This window comes from Lepeophtheirus salmonis, chromosome 12 (genome assembly GCF_016086655.4).
Source record: "Lepeophtheirus salmonis chromosome 12, UVic_Lsal_1.4, whole genome shotgun sequence".
Taxonomy (NCBI): domain Eukaryota; kingdom Metazoa; phylum Arthropoda; class Copepoda; order Siphonostomatoida; family Caligidae; genus Lepeophtheirus; species Lepeophtheirus salmonis.
In genome coordinates this window covers 4150732-4170160 of record NC_052142.2, presented here as the reverse complement: position 1 = coordinate 4170160, position 19429 = coordinate 4150732, and the positions used below count along the sequence as shown (strand labels likewise).

The following is a 19429-nucleotide window of genomic DNA, read 5'->3' as shown; positions in this document are numbered from 1 at the left end:
CTCATAAGATAAAAAGAAAATGAGATTATCCATTTTTTTTATCCGAAACGATAGAAGCCCTAATGTCCTTGGTATTGAGGTCACAGTTCGACAGCAGTATAATTTTCACCAATATTGTTTTTCATTTTTATTCAAAATTCATCTCAAGAAATTTCCTTCCACCATTGACTCCGTGCGATAATTGCTGAAGGAGTAGAACCTCTCCGTTTTATCTTCTTTTTTTTTTTTTTTTTGTGGTGGCAATTGATGTAGCGAGACGATAGCGTAGTCATATCTCTCTGCAATCGATGAATAGATTTTTCATAACCGATTTCCTTCCTACTTTATCGATTCTTTTGTCAATTGTATTCAGCTTTGGTGATGTTCAGCAAATAAAATAATTGGGAAATTAAATCATTTCATTTTCCAGCGCTCAATTCGAGCAATAGTACAGTGGAAACCTTCAATTCAATAAACAACCAAACGTGTTAAACCGTACCTGTTTTTGTTTTATGCTATTAAGGGCAATAAAAAAGCTTCAAGTCAATCGGAACTTCGGGCCTGCCTTTTGAGATTTATAAGAAATTCGCTGAGAAGCTGGCGCTATATCTAGAAGCGGCCTGGACATTATCTGGACATTCAGGTGTGTCCCAAAATTCATGAGTGATTTATGAGGTATGAGTGAAGTTTTAACACTCATACCTAAAAAATAATAATGAACTTGAGATCTCAAACAATTGCCCAATTAAACTCCTTAATACTTCTCATAAAATTCTTACTGGAATTATTATAGTCCTTCCAATCTTCATCACTGACCTACAAAAGGGTTTTAGGAAAATAGAAGGCAGAAGATATTCCACGCTCCATTCAAAGAGCAATTAATAAATCTATCGGAGAAGGAAAGGATTATGTAACTTTGCTAGTTGATTTCGAAAAGACATTCGATTCAATCTTGCCCATTTTTTTCTCTAAACTTAAGGCGAATGGTTTTTCAGTTATCTTTCTTAACATGGTTCCCACCGTTCTAAGTAACTTTTCTTCCAGGATTGGTCCAATGACTGCAAATGAGTGTCGATTTGAAATTACAAGAGGATATAAACAAGGTGATCCCATTTCACATACCCTTTTCCAAATCACAATTAATTTTTTTCTAGAATTTTGATAACCTGAAGTAAACTACTAGCTCAAATTTATACTTTAGGAATTTTAGATTGATTATTAATGAGAAAAAAAAAACTATAGGGCTCACCTCCAATGGCAAACACCTAAAGAACTCCAATCCAGAATTAAAATTCACAGATAGAGGAAAACTACTTGTGATAACAATTTGGAGGGAAGGATCTTTTGAGGGATTCAATGCGAATACTGAATTTGGTATCTGAAACCATTTTGCAATATGAACATCCTTTTATCGAAACATTAGACAAAATAAGAATTTGAAATAACTTAGTAATTCGCCATGTGGTTCATTTATACTTATATATATATATAAGGGAAGTCAAAATACCAACTAATATATATTCAAAAAAGTTTATTTGGGGTTTTAAGCATCCGTACATATCGAAAGATAGTTTATTTCCTTCTTTTTAGGAATCCTTTTATGAACTCCAAAGAAAGTTGGTTCCGCTATAGGATGGCAATGTCATCACTCTCTATAAAAAAATCCGAGGTGAAAGAAGAAGATAGAAATGGTACATTCCGCATTATGCCCTTGGACACCTCACAGCACCTATTTTACGATTGATGTAGGGTGAAAAATATAGTGAAGCTAGTTAAAGGGTGTATTGAATAGTCCTTTAACGTTACCGTGTCCATGGCTGCTGAGTTGCTTGTGATGACATCTCCTTTACGATGATGATATGTGTGGGGTTCACTGGAGAAAAGAACATAATAATTAACAATTTGTCTTTGTTTTATTTTAATTTCGGTATTTCTGTACTTATGGAAGAAGCCTACTCTTTTTGAATTCATAATACGTAGAGTTAGCTGATTTAAATCACAATAGGTTCAACTGAGGAAATCAGCAGAAAGAAGAATACGTTATATCTACGATCGTATTTTTTATTTCAAAAAGTGAATCGTGATACTCTCGTTTAAGTAACTTGAAACATGATATCAAAAAAAGGGAAATGAATGCATTTGGAGTGTAAAAATTAACTCTGCTTTCTTATGTTGTAAATTTTTTTTTTTTTTTTAAACCCATAAACATCGTTATTTTCTATTTTTAGCAATCGATAATGGCTATTGTTTGAACGTTCCCATAGCTTTCTCTACTTAATGTTAAGAGGTTGCCAACATTAACAATCGTAATACATCTTAAGTACCATTATTTGTGATATGTGTGAAATTGGTTACAGGAGATTTCAATAACAACTAAATGATTTACATAACTCCTTCGATATAACCGAAATGATTCTTGTAGGTATTTTGTAGATATATAGCAACTTCTTTTCAATGATTGGAATCACTCAGGCCAACTAAACGATCCAGAATATGTTTTCCAAACGAGGCCTAATCATCTGACTGCAATCCCGGACGTATGTCTGTATTTAACAAAGAAGTGGCTGCAAAAAGCTCAACATCTGTTGTACATTCATTTGGTAATGCCATTTTACCAAGATTTTATTCAATATTCTTTAATTCTTCTGTTTTGTCATCATATGGTTAAGAATAGTTTTCTTATTTCAATATGCTACCACTACTCATCAGTTATAGCAAACAATGTGCTCTTGTAATCAATAATTAATTTTTTTTTTTTAGGTTTAATTTATATTTACTAAACAAGGTCAGCTTTAAGTGGTACATTTGTCCCTGAATGAGTTTGTGTGAAATACGTACTGAAAGAAACAATTGCCATCGCCATTCATCCTTTCAAGTATTTCAGGTTTGATGAGTAAACATCCTTTTTTTTCTTGGATGATGAATACTCTAAACAGTTAGATGTAATTGAACAGTTTCTTCATTTTGGCAATAAGCATTGACAGGATTGTAATTGCAAGTCCCCCTGTTTTCAATCTTTTTGACCTGTATCTCATCTTCAGTTGTTTCTATTTTATTTGTTTCCTCTCAGATTTCAGTTTTTGGGTGAAGCAAAAAATAGGTTTAAATTATATATATTTTGCTTGGTCTTTTTTATTTTTCAGGGTAAAAACTTTTGTCGTATTGAATCTTTAAAATAAAGTAGGGGCCCTTAAAAGGTAAAGCTGTCTTACTACCTTTTCTGTCCTTTCTGTACATGTCTTCCAGTAAAATTTGCTGCCCCTCTTAAATGAAAGAATCACTCAGTCCTTGTCATAGGTCGTATTTAGTTTTTAAGTTGCCTGTGCAAGCTTGATATTATTGTATGCTGTATCAAATGCCTTTTACAAAATATTAATAATCATTTCTATCATTTTCGTCACTTTATCTTCAATAAAATCACTGATTTGTTCCTCATTGTTCCCATAAACAAAATTTGAATAATTATCAGGCATGTCACTACCATATAAACGATTAGAAAAGTCTACAGGTAATATCGGCTGTCTCTCATACATGAGAAAAGATGGTGTCATCTTTTTAGATCGATGTACAGCTGTACAATGAGCAAATGGCAATGTTTCCCATTACAACCATCCTTATTGTTTTCCTTGTAGAACCGTAAGAAGTTTATTCATAATCGTTCCATTATGCTTCTCCACCGGACTGTTATCTTGTGGGTGGTAAGCACTTCTAATAGTTGATGGATCCCTTAAAGATGTAACTCTGTAGATACAGAACTTACAAACTTTCTCCCTTCATCATTATTTTGAATTTTCACACATGCGTGACATTAAATTAGTTTAAATAGAAAGCCTTTAACTGAAACAGCTGTCTTATCTTTCAAATGAACTCCTTTGATCCATTAAAAAAAATAATAGCCAGTATATAGTAATAATTTACGTAAACATTCAGAAAGTGACGTTAAATCAACTCCAAACTTTTCCATTGTCGCTTTTGGAAGATGAACATTATGTAATTGGAGATTTTACTTATTATTAGTTTTCTGGCACATGTAGCAGAAGAAGAAATGCTATGCCACGATTCATGTGTTCACATCACAAAATATTTTTGATAGTTTAAGAGGAAAAAAATTGTCCTTTAACTGTGAATTTCGATGGAGAAGTATGGAAAATTTACTCCTTCTATAACCCGTGGTAGAATTATACTTATCCTTAAGAAAGGAGAAGGCATTCAATTTGGTCGTTGGAGGTCATTGACCGTTTTGAACGAAATACACATAATCTTAGTAGGATAAATTTCTAAACAAATTTAGCCTTTCTTAAGTCAAAGAATCGGGAACCACAAAAAATTAAATCTAATAATCAGGGAAATAACTGATATTTCTATAAATATCAGGGCCTCTGTTGATTCATTGAAGGAGAATAAAAAAATGGGCAATCAATGCGGTGAACTTCCACAAGGTATTAGATTTGAATAAACCTAGCCATATACTTTGGAGTGTTAAAACGCAAATACTTAAGTAGTTTTTTCAATACAATAAGAGCCTTACTCACTCAATAATTGATAATCTACAATCAAGATCGATACAGAGGCTGTGGGTAAGGATGTCTCGCAGCTCCTTTGAAATGTATTGCGGCAATTAATTTTTTTTTATGTTTCTGCAATGAAGATATTGGAATTTACCTTAGGTAATTCTAAACATTTACTCGATACTTATGCAGAAGACATCACATTTTTCGTCGAAGCCAACACTGGAAGTTAACAGTCTTCCAGTGTTGGTTAGAAGAATTGAAGTCATTCTAAAAAATATTCCCGAAGGTCGGACTTGATAATTAATGACATCGAAAATTCGGTTCTCCCAGCAGTAATTTGGAAGCCAGATTCCTCGACTACAATTTTAGATTGTAATGTCTAAAGTAAGGTTGAAGTTTTTTTTGGAATGAATGAAAAAGATACGGCGAAACTTACATAAATTGGGCAACACTCTGTAATTTGGCTTATAAAAAAGAAAATTGAGGAAATACAATCTCTTGACAAGAGTCAAACTGTATAATGCTGAAATAGCTGTTTTGGTCTTAAATAGGCACACTTTCTGCCCATTTCAATTGGGAAGGCAATTAATAATGTAAATTCGTATTTGGAGTGCCTTTTTCATTCGAAGTACCTGCCTTCACGAAAAAGGCCAACAAATATAGAGTTGGTGGGCTCTACGATCTTGTATTATCCCCAAGATGGACAAGAAGATTTTTATTCACAAAACGAAAAATCCCCCTTGGAATGGATAGTTACTGTGTCGGGTACTCCCCTATACATCTTATGATCGTTTTCATACATGATATGGAGCACCAACGTATGAGTTCGAACAATGCCATAGATGTAATTAATCAAAACGTAGTAAAGAATTTTTTTTCAGGAATACAGCTGCCTAGATAGTCCGGTGATGCATATTTCTATCCTGACTCTTCTTGACCTTTCAAAATACCCTGGTTCGGTATTTCTGAACTGTAAATTTTATTTTCCACTTAAAAGGACTACTCTGAACAATATTCCTCATTCACCATGGTTTTGGAAAGTAGTATATTCGAGGAATTTTAAGAATATTGTTATTGAGACTTTTGGAAATTTAAGAAAAAACTTAGATGTCCCGAAATCTTTGGATAAAAAAAAAAAGATGAATACTTTTAATGGTGAATTTCTTCTTATATTTTATACTTCTTCGTTTATGTTTTTTTATATTGTATATGTCTTCCGAATTATGTACGTTGACGGTTTTTACTAAACTTTTTTTGCTTCGTGATATGTTTATAATAATTAAGGAGAGGGATAATTTTAATTTAAAATCTTTATTTATATTATTATTTACGAAATCCTTCTTCCTTCGTGTATTTTTTATGTTATTTTTGCATATAAAATGAAAACTTCAATATCAAAATAAAAAAAATAAAACATAAAAATTTAAATACTGATTTCAAAACTTGTTTTACTTTATATTAAAAAAAAGGGTAACGTGAAAGTTAAAAAATATATATATATAATAATTTTAAATTTTCTATATGGGAAAATTACTGTATGGTTATTGTTTTAACTTTTAAAGTTATATAATTTTACACAATATACGAACTTTAAGTTTTTTCGTTTTGTTTTTTCATAAAAAAATTATAATTAAATCAATATCTCTGCTGAACTTGAACCTTTAAAATAAAATATTCTTTTTATATTCAAAGATTAATTACAATTCATATGAATTTATGTAACCGATGAATACTAAATTTACAATTAAGCTTAAACATGGAAGAGGAAACACTATTATGGGTATATTATTATAGATTCAAATAATATGGCCTACTAGAATGTTAAAAAAGAAATCGAAAATTAACATAATCCCCTGACAATTAGAAGAATGATTGGGAGGAAAGCAAATTAGCTGTCATGACGTTTCATTACAATAACGGCAAACAGCTAAAAAAGAAATAAACACATATCCCACTCCGTATCTAGCAACGATAAAGGTAAGAGTTACTGGATGTTGATCTTAAATTTTCAGGCGAGTCCAGCATGGACTTACACTTAGAAACCTACAACAAATCCTCAGTGTTACTTTTTTTCTTTCAAATTAATATGTTCTTTTTCAAGAATAAAATAATAATGTTAACAGCTTTGGAAAATAATACAAACTGTTCAGGTTGCAACTACTAAAAGAGTTCCATCTTATATTTTCATATTTTTTAAAACTATATATCTTATTTTTTACTTCATTTATAGGTATATAATTGTAATTAAAAGTAGATAGCATATTATGCATTCATGATTTTTACATTGACCTTCCCCCTCCCCAACAAGGAAAAACATAGTTCCCATTCCCCGATAGTGTCCTCATATTTTTTGAATGTCCCCTTACAGCGATCTCCTCCCGCAGATATGTCATGTCTCTGAGCTACTATATTTTTACAATCACCGCCATTTTTAACACCTTTCACATCCCTTATCATAATTAATTATGGAACATAAAAAGACACCGATGTATTATTTAGGTATATATTATGGGACTCTAGGATAGCTTTTACTTTTTTTTATTTAACATATTAAGTTAAATATGATAGAAAATTCCCTAAAGATACTTCATTTGATAAGAATTGGAAATGTTTACAAATAATTTGAAAGTAATAGTTGTGAATAAAGAGAAATTACCGTTAAAACAAAAATCGTCCAATATCGTCAAAAAAATATAATTACTAGAGTTGTAAAAAATAAATGCAATTTTTTTTAGGTCGTAATTCGAGTAGCGTTTTTCATGTTTATAATTTTTTAATAAATAAAAATAATTATAAAGTTTAGAAGAGTGCGTGTGCTTATGAATGACAAAGAATAAACATGATGATTGGTAGGCAATTATAAGTGTAAGAACTAATTGGACTCAGAGTAGAATTGATAATCGACGTTGGGAAAAATTTGTGTCCATGTCCATATAAAACATAGTTTGATTGGTGTTCTTCCCTTCCTTTTAAAGTTGCTTGCAGCTAAAATCTAATTTGATCTCATCAGTTTTTCATCTCATCAAGAGCAGTTTTGTTCTTCTCCCAAACATTTTTCAAATAGTAAATGTTACCATGAACTTACGTTGGAACTATAGTGGCCATCAGACATGAATATTATATGTCTAAAAAGTGGGAGTGGCTTTTTGCAATTGGCAATCCATATAATATTACATACTGGTAATTTAAGGTGTCATCATGACCATTGACTCTCCACTTTTTTAGATTAAGTGTAATATCTATTTAGTAAAAATGTAATATTATGTGACTAGGACGTCATTTGTATATAACTTGGCCCTCCCATTTGCAAATTGTAAAAAAAATACTATTAATGTCCAAAGTAATTTTTTTATACCCTTGACTTGACAATTCAAGAAGAAATATATCTGCCATAGTTTTGACAATTAATTATATTCAAACTCAACAAGGTTATTTAAAAAATGTACAAACTTCAAATAAAAGTATACAGCACAGAGGTAGGCACTAAATATTGATTATTAGAAATCAACAAGATCAATACCAATTAGTAGAGTATGGAGCAAATTTCTAAATAATCACACTGTCCACTCTAGGACCAAATTTGGAGGAGTTGGTTTTGATTACGCTGGGCTTCAGATCGTATAATACTTTAGCAATGAAATTTATCTTAGATAGCATCCCTTTAAGCTCTCCCAAAACAACAAAGTCGAAAGCAGAAATAGATGTAAGGACAACAAGAATCCTTATAAAAAAAAGCTAGGGATTGAATTAAAATTTTTGTGTGTTTTTGACTGTTGGTGGCATAATCTCATCTTGCTTTGAGATTCAAACTCTACCATAATCATCATAACCACATGAAAGACAAAATTATCAAGGATATCAACATACTCAGTACTATTCAGTCTCTTCGAAGGCAAGATAACGTCATTTTTTAATTATGAATTTAAAAAAAAAAGACGTCATTAATTTACTATTAAATTATCCCCCCCCCTCTTCAAAATTTATCTTTACAATTGTTTTTCTGAAATTAATACTTGTATTCTTCAATTTGTCCACATGATTTTACAACTCTAACAACAACCATTGGTATCTAAAATACAGAAGCTTCAGGGATTGTCGTTGAAAAGTAAGTAGGGGTAGTATCTTTGTATTGAATAAATAAAAATGTATTGCAGATTACCTACTGACATGTAGGATGATCGACGTATGCCAAAAATCCTTCTTTTAAACAACTTATTCATAAGCTAAATTCCCGTTTATAAATCTATAGTTAAACCTAATAATTGAAAAGAATAGGCTATGTAAGAAAACTGTTCATGTGTAGTAGACCGAGAAGTTAAACAATCTGGATATAAAAAGACTATGTCTAATACTGAAAGAATAATTAGATGTATATACATAGTTTAATTGCAGTAATTACCGGCCCTTGGCTGGGTTAAATTTGTGACAATAATATGTAAATAATTTGGTAATAGGATTGTTTGTATTCTTTAAGTATATTTATATTAGTATTATTATTTGGCTACAGACTACTTTAGAGCTTGGACATAAACGATATTTTTGGTCGTATGATACACATCTTTGCACCTTGGAAACCGGCACTGCTTAAACTCTCCATGTGGTACGCACAATACAAAAAGTTGTTTTTTTTACTTCCCACTCTTGAGCAAGTGACGTATAGTTGCCCAAGCAAAAAGCAAGGATGCTTCTGATGAAGTACAACCATCTGGAGTGTTTGTCTAATTGACTTGTTGATTGGCATGGCAAAACACATGCACACTAGGAACTGAAGCCTTTTTGAAAGTGCACCCACATCATTTGGTGAGCTGATCAGGTATATTCTTGGTATCAGCACCTCCTCACCTTTATTATTATCACTCAGAAGAATTACCCTGATTAAGTGTGTCATCAGTTTCTTCACTACAAGTCTTGTCCCATTGCAGAGCTTTGGATCATCTATATTTCTGAAATATTTCAGAACTTTCCATTAGACAAAGACTGTGCGAAGGAAATCCTAAGGTGTTTATAAAATTTAGAAATTACACCTGGAAATCACACTCCTCTTCTTTCACTGCAATGCCCACAGACTGATACATTGTGATAGGGCCAAGCAACGGGCCAAGAATCTTCTGGCTTACACTATTAACCAAAACATTCTAACTGCCCATCTTCATCTCTTGTAGCTTTTCCTTTAGCTAAAGTGGGAAGGTCTATGGTAAAGTCTTCAAAAGAAACATCACAAAATAGATAAATATTCATGATTTTTTAAAAGATTCAACCACTATATTAACTTAGTGTTCGGTTTATCGTGACAGGCTTACCTGTGTACAATCCGTGTTCGATTGTTCAAGGAGAGCTCCGGTGAGGAAAATATAATAAATTCTACGTACTTTTTTAATTTTTATGCATTTATCCTGATATAACTGGACACGCAACCTCGTGACATGCGTTTGCTTCGTCAACATTATGAAATGAATTATCGAGAGATCTAGAGTACAACTCATATAAGTATTATTTTATCTAGGAGTAGATGTTTTAATGTGATTGGTAGTCACTTCTCTCATCTAATCATAACCCCTCTCTGCACAACTTTCACAAAAACACCTTCTGTGGAAGTTTAAGACAAAGTTGTCTGTATATATGAAAGTGATTCATCAAAGCAGAAAGGAGAGTCACTTTTAGAGATTGAATGTGAGTTCATAAGGAACGATATAGATTATCAGAAAAGAAACACAAAGATTCAAAGTTGATTGATCGTCCCGAACTTTTTAAGTCAGATGACTGGGAATTTTCCAGACTCAAAGGAAACACTAAGGATCACTAATCTCCAAGAGAGAGTGACTGCCTATACTACGATACAGGGGTGATAGTTATTCACAAACTAGGTATCCTGCACATAAATTATTATCCATAACCTTCGAAATCGACCCAGGAAATAGTTCTAATAGGCATAAGACATGCAATTGATGTAGAAAAAAAAAAGTACAGAAACTTTGAATTGGTTGATTTATACTTTCTTGGGAAAAGTACATTATATGCGATATACGAACTGAACTTTGATTATAGAGCATGTTTCTGTGAGGTTTCTCTCTCTCCTCATTCCTGAAGAGCAGAAAGGGTTCGTGAAAACATATTTGTTGGCAATATATCTCACGTTCCATCCAGTACACCATCGAATACTTGATGCCATCTAGGGCTACACTACACTGCCCTTAGATTTTGAAAAAGCTTTCAACTCGATAAGCCGTAAGTATATCATGAAGCAAATTAAAAGGGATGGGGTTTCCATGGGCTTGTGGAAATGGTGTCTACGGTACAGCACAGTTATTCATCAAAAATATAATTGTTAGATTATACGGTCAGGTTTCCCATACTCCAAGGACAAGGTTAGGAGATTTACTTTCCCTGTTATTTTGTATTATAGCCATCCATGCTCTTTGGGACACCATTAACTCAGACAAAATAAAGGAGTTATTGTCTCCAGATGATCTCACAATTTTTACGACAAAATCCATAGACAAATTGCTTCAATCTTTTGAAACTGCTTTTGACATTATTCAAAAATTTATAAAGATATCAGACATAACAATTAGCATCTCGAGAATTATAAATAATAAAAAAATGCAAAGATATTAGATATGTAAGCTCAGCTTCATTTTTCGGAGTTGAAGTTTCTACTTGTGCATCACATGCCTAGAACAGAAACGAAAACAAAACTATATACACAATGTAATCAAATGTTTTATTTCTTTCTCAAATAGTATTTGTGAACAAATTTACAAATTATGAGAAGAGTTGATATTTAGCCAATCCTGCTCTTTCATTATTCGGAGCTTTATGGACGCACTATATCGTAAATGGGTGTAGGTGGACTAAGGATAGACACAGTTTTGAGGTAGTTCCATTTTTTCAATTTGAAAAGATTAAGAATATGTCCTGATTTATTGGCAGAGAAAATTAAAGAGCTATTTGGAAATATAATAGAGTACTCTTTTGGGATGAGAGTCTGTTTGGGACTGTTGGAGTTACAAAAAGTTATAAACAATAACTTTGTGTAAACATTAGAGGTAGATGCATTTGTAGATTAATTGAGTTCTCCCTTTCTTAAAATCCAACCAACTTTTGAATTTTAATGGAATATTAAATAGCAATAAAACTGGGGAACACAATTTTTCTTGCATGGGGGTTTTAAAGTGAATCTAACTCCATTTTGGCTGTTGATTACAAATCTTTCATTACTTTTTCCTATCACACTAATTTTTTTGATAACGAAGTGATAAAAAAATACTACAACACGTAGTAAAAATCTTTAATTTACGAGAGAAAAATAATAACTTATTTTTGTTTTTTGTGATTTTATTTGCATATTGGCTGCTGATTTCAATGCGTCACTAGTTGTTGGTTATCACATGAGGTTTTGAAATTATAGGTTGATTAAAAATTTTTATTTTATTTTCCGATACAAGACACAACAATCTAATTTTGTTTAAACATACAAAAATAAAAAAATACAAAACATGACAGTACTTACACATATTTGACAAAATTCAATATTATTACAAACATAGAATGTTATATCAAACTAGTAGATGCAGGAACAGTGTATTTTTGTTTGTAGGGAAACATATTAGTTCATTTTTGGGGTACAATTCCTTTTTGATGACGCCCTCTTATGTAGAGCATCTGAATGATCCCTCATCAAACTCCAGCAGTAATCAGTCATCATATGCGAGTCCCAACAACCTTAATATCTGTCTTCCATGACTTTAATGTCTTGATGGAACCTCTCACCTTATTCGTCGCTAGGTTGTCTGGAAACGTGTCCAGGTGGCCATGTAAGTAGTGCAGTTTTATGCTTATTCGGCTCCCGAGCTCTCGTAGACTAAGGAGGAGTTCATCCACAATCTCTTGGTAATTGACGTTTTTCTTGTTCCCAAGAAAACCCTGAACCACATTATTAAATGCAGTCCATGCTGGAGATTCGACAGTGGTCATCCTCTCAATAAAATGTATGTCCCTGAGTAATGTTCTGGTCTGGGATCCGTCGAATATCCCTGCTTTTTTGTTTGCATCACTAAGACTCGGAAAGGTTGAACATATGTATTAAAAGCAATCACCATTGTGATCAAGAGCTTTTACAAACTGTATCATAATACCGAGTTTGATGTGCAATGGTGGAAGGAGGATGTTTTTCGATCAACTAGTTGTTCATTAAAGACATTCTTCTCTCCAGGTATCAACAAATGCCTTGATGGCCATTTCATTCTAACCCAGTGATCCTTGTCAGCTCTACTGTCCCAGTAGGTAAGGAAACAAGGGATTTTGTGTAACCTCCTTCTTGACCCGCAAGGAAGTTCACCATTTTTAAAAGTACACAAATTAACCACTGGTGATCGAGATATTTAAATCGTTCAAGTACTATTTTGATGTTCTCATACTCCTCATTGATGGAGACTGAGTGTCTAATAGGGATACATCCATATATGTTTCCATTGTGAAGTAAAACACACTTTAAACTTCTTTTTGAGCTATCAATAAAGAGTCTCCACTCACTTGAATGATACACAGATAATCCCATAGCCTCAAGAAGCCCTTCAATGTCACTGCAGTATACAAAGTGATTGTGGGAATCAAAAAACTTCCTCAATTCTACATCTCTGTTAGGATAAAATGTGACACTTGTCCCCTGAGCAAGCATGTTTCGCTCTTGCAGTCAGGAAGCCAACAACTCAGAAGATTGTCTAGGTAAATTCAAATCTCGAATCAGGTCATTCAATTCTGGTTGACTATATATAAAAGTTTGGCCAAACAATGAACCCAATGGTGTATAATTTGCATCTGTATCTTCTTCATCATCATCATCGACTGAAGTATGTGCTTCATCATCAATATCTGCTAACTTGGTGAAAACATGTACATTTATTTCGTCCGAATGAGGAACTGGCCGTATTGCAGAGGAGATGCTCGGGTATGTCATTTATCGCTTGTTCTGTTTATTGAATCCTTTAACATTTACAAGGTAGAAGTAGCAATCATCTAGGTGGTTTGTTGGTTCTCTCTAAATCATCGGCACACCAAATTTGAGCTTAGCATTTTTTCCTTGAGACCAAGATCTCAGAGTTTCGAGACAAGTCGTGTATATCACACATAACTACTTAATACTTATATCAATTAATATAACTATTCTCTTCTCAGGTATGAAATAATAATATTAATGTATAAATTTTGATAGAAGTTATACACAGAAAATCAAACCAATATTTGGTAACAAATATTAATATGATATAATATTAAATATTACAAACAGATTCAACAAATTATTAGCCACAAGTGTAAAATATATATACAAAATATAATGAGGCTTTTGTAGACAAAAATAAATATACTAATTATGAGTTGAAATAAAATCCATCTTCATCCTATCATACTTCAAATACAACAAAAATACTTATACGTCTTTATCGTTACAATGAAATAGAAAGCATTATTAAGATAATTCATTTATGTATTATGTCGTATTTTTGGAATAGTAAGTTAAATAAGAATGGGAAATTTAAGAATACAACTAAAAAAAACAATTATACTGATTATAAAAATATTATAGTTGTAAGTTTATTCTCTTTTAGTTGTAAGAGACAGATACAGACTTTAGGCATAAAATAAAAGTTGTTCAGAATTCTTAGTTATCTACGTACGTTTCATTTTGATCACACCAGATTCCTAGGCTCTGGAGGGCAAGTTTTTTTTTTCTTATGCTAATAAGTTGATATTTTCATGAAATAAGATCGATTCCCCGTGTCTCAAAGTTTTTATACGAATACGAATAAAAAAAGGGAAAGAAGAAGATTAGTAAGTTAATTTTAGTATTTATGATGTCCATCGACAAGTTTTACTAAATTCTGGAGTTATTTAAAGCATTAATAAAATCATATGAATTAAAATGTATAATGCGGGTTCGTCTTAGTTAATTTTAAATTTTAATATAAGTTATATGCTGAGGATCAAACTAATTAAAATGGACAAACGAAAAGATATAGAAGTTATTAATATACAATACAACAAATAGATTCAACAAATGATGATTGACATTATACATATACAATAAGAAATTATACATTTTTACACAAAAGTATATATATTTATTAGCAGAATAGACCATAAAAAACGATAGAAAAAGAAAGGCACATTATCATTTGGAGTCTAGAGTCATCTTCCACTCGTTTTCCAATAACAAATGAGGCACAAAATTAATAAATAAATCAGGGGTCCAGGTTTTATAACTATCCATATAGATTATACATCAAAAACTCCACCAAATAAATTGAATTGTTATCAATGTGATAGAGATAAGTTAATTCTGTGTTATATAGATCAAGGAAACTGGAAAATTCTTATCAATGAAATATTTTTCTTAGAGAAAGAGATAAAACATAGTTGACTTAAGACGAAGAAGGCTTAAGAATTTCAATGAAGAAGGAGGGAATGGAAGATGAGAACTTGTTCTGTTCTTCACTTCGATTATTAGTCGATTATTGGGTCTTTTTATGGAATTTATGAGTTCTTATAGCAATATACAATTATTTTGTAGAAGATTTGGAGGAATTCGTATATTTTTGATCATAAAAGAAATGATTTACGAGGTCAGAAAACCCTATCCCAGATCTGGATGGGAAGGGGCTTCAGCATAATAAACTAGCCTTCCATTAGAAAAGATTAGATACATCGAATGAGGCACACAGAGACGAGATTCCTTGAAGATAACATGAAGAAATCATTACAAGATGTGTGGCTAGGATATCCAAATAGAAAAATATGAACTCCTAGGAAAAATTGATAGACGTAGATTCCGTTAATTATAATCCAGGCAGAGATGACCTTTTTTTTTTATGCATTTGACTAATAACATGAATTTTTGTTCAATATTAAACTAAGGTAAATGTCAAACTATAGTCTTTATGAGGAAATATAATTGCAATAGTTATAAGTAAATGATTAATATTAACAAGAAAAAAGAAAGAACTCACGCAACAACCATTTTCCCAGTGTAATCTCAATCTATAATTTATCAGACCAAACATGGCAGCCCTTCTAATTCATGACCCTCTATTCCTTGTTAATGGAGGTCTTCAGTTAATGGACAATTATGTGCAAAATTGGCAGGTCTTCTTCTTAATGAGCCACAATATGCTGAAGTCTATATAGTTAATATAACGGAGACTCTCAGGGCGGTCACATTTTCTTCGACCAGATACCTTCATCTAGACTTAAACTGTTTCGAAGGTGTGAGGAGTAGCTCTGTCATGCTGGAAAAGTATGATGATTTACCGGAGTTATTCCTTATTTTTTTATGCCATTCATACCTATATAAGATTTGTTACCTTGGTCTTTAAGATAGCCAAAATAGTTGGCACCAAAGATACTCTAAGAAAAAAGGCGACATGCTGGTTAAATGAATAATTAATCTTATAAAATATTTTCACACAGCCTCTATCAAAAAATTTCAAGGGATAGGGCATATTTGCAGAATGCAAGGAGAATAAAACTTTAATATTTATCAAAAAAAAATCCCATTCCTATCAAAGCTCGAGTCAAAAGATGTTCCTAACGCAAATAGACAACTTTATATACTATCATTATTTAAGGTGATATTATTTGTTCCATTAGAAAGTCTGTCACCTCTTTCCTTAGAGTATCTTTAATCGGCACTAGTGCACCTGTACTCAGTTGGAAACCACATTGGCGGGGTTGCTCTTGGAACTTTCCTAATATAGGTAAAGTAGCTCCTCAAGTAGACTCCTGACAAATTTTGTGAATTGTATACAGACTCTATAATAAAGGACTTCTCATTGGAGAAGAAGATAATTTAAAAACCATTTTGTATATGGTTCAAGAGTAGATATCATCAACCATTTAGACTGAGTTCTTAATTACATTGAGTCAAAAGGGGCCTTTCAACCATTATCAAGGACTGGCCTGTCTTGAACACTGTGGATGGATTCACGGACTTATTCTTGGCAAAGGTCTTGATGATGTTGCCGGTGCTGTTTGCCGTCAAGATGATTGTTGCAATTTTCACGTCTAAATTTTGCAATTGGCTTGGTCAATGTCGTTGATAAGCACATTAAACAATACCTAAAAGCATACATTTTGATTGGTGGGTAAAAGTAAGCTAAAATTATTGAAAAATATTGAAAAAAATTAATACAGAAAAATCAAAATTACTATTCAAAAAGATGTATTCAACACTTTTAATAATTCAGTCAATAATAAACTCAATTAATCTCAAATATATTATTTTTGTAAAATGACAACTTTTTGAAAACGGTAAATGCCCTTGACTGTTTGTGGTCATACTGCTTGCCAGTCATTGCAACAGTCAGACTGTTGAAGCCTTTATACCTTTGTATAGTCAAGCGATGATATATTTTAAGTACCTTCTAATCTTAGCTGCTAAAATATTAATTAATAATTGGTCCTATGTACAAAACATGTGTTGATAACTATTAAGAATTTATTTCAAATAGTTTATATTTATAACATAATTGTTAAAAAGGATATAACTTAGTAAATTGAAATCATATGATAAAGATGGATTGAAAACTTTGTACTAAATGGAATTTTAGTCAATTTCTACAAATTTAAAGTTTTGTTTGTTGTTCGATGGGTTTATATGAAGGTTTTTCAATAACAACAGCAATAGAACCTCTGTGGCCATCTGGAATATTCTTTGCTTTTTCTATTAATTCTGCTTTTACTTCTTTCACCTCCTCCCTTAAATTATATTTTATCTCTTTAATTTCCTTTTTATACTCTTGAAACTTTCTTTCCTTATGATTTTTTTATCATCAATATCAGATACAATATTCTCTTCTATATATGCTCCAGTTTTATTCGATTCAATAGAAGCTTGGGTATTTAGCTTTTTTTTTATTGAACCAATTCCAGATCCTCCTGTAAATGATATTTGGCGACGAATTTCTCGAAGTGGAGGATCTGGTTTCCTTATGGGCAAAGAATTGTCAATATTTATCAATCCAGAGCCAGATGGAGCCTCATCAGAAAATACTTTTGTATCTATCGATGACATTGCTACTCCTTGATCAGGTGGAGATAAAGAAGTTACATTGAAGATGTCCCATCGAGTTGATAAATGCCCCTTTTCAAAAAGAAATCTGAAAGTATTATGAAAAATTATTTTTATTTAACATTTATTATTAATTAATTACTCTTCATTCAAAAATTATAACAATAGTTTATTAGACTCTGAACTTGCTGCAAATTTATTGAGTAGTCCTTAAATTTTTAACAACTACTTTATTTTAAAATACGTATCTTGGTATGCCATAATTTGGTATACCAAGGAAATAATAATTTTATATTTGGATTGCACTTGTGCATACACTTTTAACCAAGTATAGAGATAATTATATCATCCTAGCTTTTTTTCTAAATTCAGATGAGGAATATGAAATGTAAAAATTGCCAGATCCACTAAAGATTAACCACCCTCAAATCACACAAAATGTTAATTACTGAAAGACCAGCATAATTGGTGGACTTATTAAGTGTTTTTAGCAATAAGTTTTTCTTCTTTTTTACTTAAAAAAAGAAATATACAAAAACTTCTGCATTGTAATTGGACACAAATTCTAAATATATTTTGTATCCTTATTATATTTTTGAAATTAAACAATGATTCCATAGGTTGCAAAGTAAGGGAATTATGCGGACTACCATAACTGTTCATAAAAACTTAACAAAATAGGAGATAAGTGATAAATATGTTTTTTTAAATAAAATCTGAAGGCTAAACCAAAAGTTCCTGATACTTTATTTAGTTTTGTCTGGTTGTTTATTACACTTCTTATTTCCTCTATGTTCATATAACTTGCATTGATATATCCAAAATCTTTATATTATCCAATCACATCTGTTACACCTGAAACATTGTCCAAATTTGGATCTTCATTGGACCTTTGATTTTCGCAGAAGTTGGAATTTCGAACACTACATCTTGTACATGTGTTCAATAATATATAATCAAAGCAATCGTAAAGAGAAAAATAAAAGGACCTTATTTTTTGCAGATTACATATCTCCTGTTTTGATTAAAATTGACATTTTTCTATTCATCTTATTTTAATGTTACAACATTGTTATCTTAGTTTAGACAGATCATCAATTGTCTTCCTTTTTAGCTTTAATTATTGAATATGTCAGCCTTTCGCTATGTTTTCTTTTGTATTCAGTTATATTTTCATTTCGGATATTCCCAATTATATCATTCCTTCTTAGCCGTTCTGCAGTTTGCCTGGCCCCAACTTGTCGACATACTCGTTTTATTCGTATAAACATATGCTGAACTTCAGTAAAAACGTCCCTTCTATTTCTGACATTGCATCTTGCTGTTTCTATTATATCAATGATTTTACTGTTGCTTTCAGGTTGATTTAGTAAGATGAAATTCCCTTTCCATGGTATGATATTTTTTACTCTTTTACAGAGAGATATACCCATATTAATATACAAACCTTGATGATCAGGAGAGTTTAGTGTCAATTAAATTTATATAATTTGAGTGATTCTTTCGGAAATCCTAAAACAGGAACATATGCATTTAAGAAGACACAGGTATGTATAGCTTGTTGTTCGAGGAAAAGGTGTGACTATAATTATCTGTTATATCTGTAGCATCTTAAAAGTCATAGGAAGTTATAAAAAGAAGAGAGTCATACAGTTGCCCCGTGATAAGGATTTTTTGTCTGGGCATTAGAGTCCCTAACAGCTTTAAGTTTTATTTTTAAAATCACAAGTCATAATTGTTGGTTTGTGTGTTATTAATATTAGAATAGCTGTATTAATAAATTCAGTTCATCGTAAGTAGGCCTATATGGGCATATAACCTCAAAAGAAATGTCTAATTTGGCCCTGAGAAGTTTTATGTGTCGACATCGACATAA

At 31.7% G+C, this 19429-nt stretch overlaps 1 protein-coding gene across 2 annotated transcripts in view; it reads right to left on the bottom strand.

Annotated features, from left to right (window-relative positions):
* Positions 1–16960: 16960 nt before the first annotated feature.
* Positions 16961–19429, bottom strand: part of LOC121126813 (high-affinity choline transporter 1) — a 113856-nt gene continuing 111387 nt past the window's right edge. For both annotated transcript variants that reach the window (XM_040722166.2, XM_040722167.2), the window contains one exon: positions 16961–17641. In XM_040722166.2, the coding sequence (XP_040578100.1) occupies positions 17254–17641 (388 nt within the window). In that variant the 3' untranslated portion in view covers positions 16961–17253. The remainder of the gene's footprint in view (positions 17642–19429) is intronic.